The 3,396-nt window shown below is 38.7% G+C and overlaps 1 protein-coding gene across 1 annotated transcript; it reads right to left on the reverse strand.

The window, feature by feature from the left end:
* Positions 1-355: 355 nt before the first annotated feature.
* LOC144056802 (uncharacterized) lies at positions 356-3,396 on the reverse strand. Its single transcript, XM_077573876.1, has 2 exons — positions 3,157-3,396; positions 356-1,989 (listed from the first exon to the last, which is right to left on the reverse strand). Exons 1-2 carry the CDS (start codon positions 3,332-3,334, stop codon positions 1,148-1,150), a joined length of 1,020 nt encoding a protein of 339 aa, XP_077430002.1. The 5' UTR covers positions 3,335-3,396; the 3' UTR covers positions 356-1,147.

Below are 3,396 nucleotides of genomic sequence, written 5' to 3' on the forward strand. Positions count from 1 at the left end.
TCAATTTCCCCCTCTCTTTTTTTAAATTTTAAAAACACCATTTTCCACATCAAAACATAATGATCCATCCACTCGGGTTACCACTACGGGAAACTATTTAACTTTCCTTTGGCCCAATTAATTTACTACAAAATGTTTGGGGGCTATTAATTTAGTTATTTTCCATTTTCAAAGCTCAAACTTTTTGATCTTCTCTTATATGCTCATCAAACTGTCACATTCACCGTCACAAGTTAAATTGTTGTTTACTTTTAATATCATCCATTTTCTTAACCGCTTTTCCTCACAAGGATTGCGGGGGGCGCTGGAGCCTATCCCAGCTTGCTTTGGGCAGTAGGCGGGGTACACCCTGAACTGGTTGGCAGCCAATCGCTAGGCACTTTTAATATCACACAAAATATATTTTTCTGTAAATCAATACAAAAGGTTGGTCTTATACAATAAGCTGTTCCACAAAGACATTTTCATTTCTCTATGTACATGTTGCTTTCATCTATTCTTTAACATTTCATTGAACAAGCAAACGACACTCGATTGACAATTAATTCTGATTTCATCGTTATTACTATTATCAAACTATTTCTGAAGGGTGCAATCATTTCCAAATCACCCAAGTGGGTTTAACCAAGCAGATTTTGCTGTGCTTGTTGATAGGACTGGGTATGAATTCAGATTTCCAAAATGTATTTGATTCAAATCGATTCAGAAGGGCCCCGATTTGGTTCGGTTAACGATTCAAATTGATTTTCAATTCAGTTAAGGATTTCATGCAGTACCAATTTTCCTTTTACAGTTTACATGTAGAACAGTACAATTTAGAACAGGCATCCTCACGCCTGGTCCTCCGGAGCTGGATTCCTGGGTTTTTAGATGTTTTTGCCAAAAATATAAAACATTTGGCAGGCCGTAGCTCCCAAACCTCTGGTCCGATTAACCTAAAATTTGAGAGTTAGTGTTGTGAAATCACTTTCAATAAGTACAGCAAGTATTAAAATCAAAATCTGCTTGGTTATAACTTTCATATTTTTGGGGGTGATTTGGCATGGAATGACACTTTCACAATTTCAAAATAAACAGATGACATGACATTGTTAAAATAATCATCAATAAAGCCCAAGATCATTCATTTTCCAACTGATAGTTTGTTTTATCTCGTGTAATTGTCATGTGCTCTCATGTGCTTAACCAGTGTCCCTCTGTTATTATAACTTTTCTTGCATATGGAGCAGGTGAAAGGCTCCTCACCTGTATGAAATCTCATATGTGAAGTTAAAGATCCCCTCCGAGTAAAGTTTTTACCACAAAACATGCAGTTAAAAGGTTTCTCTCCTGTATGTACTCTTTTGTGTCTGTCCAAACTTGCCTTTTGATTAAATTTTCTGCCACATTCGATACAGCCAAATGGTTTCTCTCCTGTGTGACACGACATGTGCCTCTGCAAATTGTGGTTGTATTTGAATATTTTGCCACAGTCTGTGCACTTGTAAAACTTGACCTGATTATGAGAGCCAAGATGAGTTTCAGGATCACTGGATTGCCATGAGTCCGAAAATGGCTGATCATTACTATTCCTGCTATTGTTGAAGTTGCCAGTATTTTCAAGTGCAGGCTGACTAATGTTAGTTGCTGGTTTGACACTCGCTACATCCAAGTGAAAAAACAAATCAGAGTTTCCGCAGCCTTCTTCATTAGGTTCACATTTAGCTTGCTCACATAAACTGGAAGTAGGAGAAACGGCTTGTCTGTGTGCAACACTTTGTCTTTGCTGCATTGTCGATGAAAGTGGTTTCTCTTTAGCCTCTTCATTTGCCAAAGAGGCTTTCATCTCTTCTGATTTTTGACAGTGATTTAATATTGGACTTTTCCAGACTTCTTCCAGTTCCTCTTTGACATATGGGGCCAGTGGAGTCTCTTGTTCCAGACTTTGCTCTGGATGCACAGGGGACATCTTCATGCTGATTAGCACAGGTTGGCTGTGCTGAGACGCTTCTGAAATACAAACAGGAAACAGACATAAGTCACTGATGTTGGACCAATAGACATTCACCTGACTTCGGATGCTGGCAGCGTGGGTTCAGTTCCCACGCAGTGACAGTGTGAATCTAAGTCTGATTGTTCGTTACAGTATGTGGCCTGCAACTGACGGGCGACTAGTTACGGGTGCAGTTTGCCCAAAGTCGGCTGGTACAGGCTCCAGCACCCCGTGAATCCTGAACAACAGGATAAGTGGTATTGACATGCCATTAATGATACCCTATCAATTAGTATTATTATTTATTAGGGATGCACGATAATGCTATTATATACCGATAAACCAATAATTTACGAAGTGCCGATGTCGATAACCGATAAGTAAGCCAATAATCGTTTGCAAAATTAACTTGAATACAAATATACTTTCGAGTCCTACTATACTGTAAGTCTAACATGTACAAATCCATTGAAACATAGTCTAAAGCACCATGAATTAGAATTTTATTGATATCTCTGCTTCAAAGACAACCAGTAACTTATTTTGAGTTTGCCAGGCAGCTCAAGCAAAAGAAGATGGGAGAGGCCACAGGGAGGAAGAGGAGGAAGACAATGAAAATGATGTGGAGGAGATGGAGGAAGATGAGAGAGGTTTGTTGTGGGACTTGGTTTTGTTATCTATAATAGTGCATTGATTTGAAAATAGGTGTGATGATGATATTGTATTGCAGTCATATGGTAGTTTAACTAATAACGAATTTAATATGCTGATATTAGTGTAAACAAAAGAACAGGTTCACACAGCTGGCTGTGACTTTTTTTAAGCACTACAAAGTGAGTTATGAGACTGTGCTATTGTTTATAATTTCTGTTAATGTATCTGCACCCAGAGGGGGATGTGCATTATACTGTCTAGTTTTTGTTGTTGTTTGTGATATTATTGTAGACATATTGCTGTGACTCATGTCTCTTTTGTCCTGTCTTGGACAAATTTAAACTACATTGATGGAACTAGTGGACGTGTTTCTGTTTCAGCAAATGAAAACATCAACAACACTGGATCTTTTTCGTGTTATAAATACTCACTAGACAGACGACGGCAAAACGATATAAAGCACTGAGCAATGAGCAATGAGTAATGAGTAATGAGCAATGTGTAATGAGCAATGAATTTAACAATCAGACCTGATCCGCGGTCATCGATCGTCTTGCTGGATAGCTGACTAGCTCCCACAAGCCTGCGATGATGCTTGAGCTCGTCCTCGTATTCGGCTATTGTTTTCTCAAATATCATCATAATCTCATCAACAGCAACGGACAGCCTCTCACTGACAAATGCTCTTAATAATTGAACAGAAGGCATTTTGAGGTGATCGCCAGTAGAAGAGTTGATGCCCGTTTTCTGGTATTTTATATCCGCTCTGT

Source organism: Vanacampus margaritifer, chromosome 8 (genome assembly GCF_051991255.1).
Source record: "Vanacampus margaritifer isolate UIUO_Vmar chromosome 8, RoL_Vmar_1.0, whole genome shotgun sequence".
NCBI lineage: Eukaryota > Metazoa > Chordata > Actinopteri > Syngnathiformes > Syngnathidae > Vanacampus > Vanacampus margaritifer.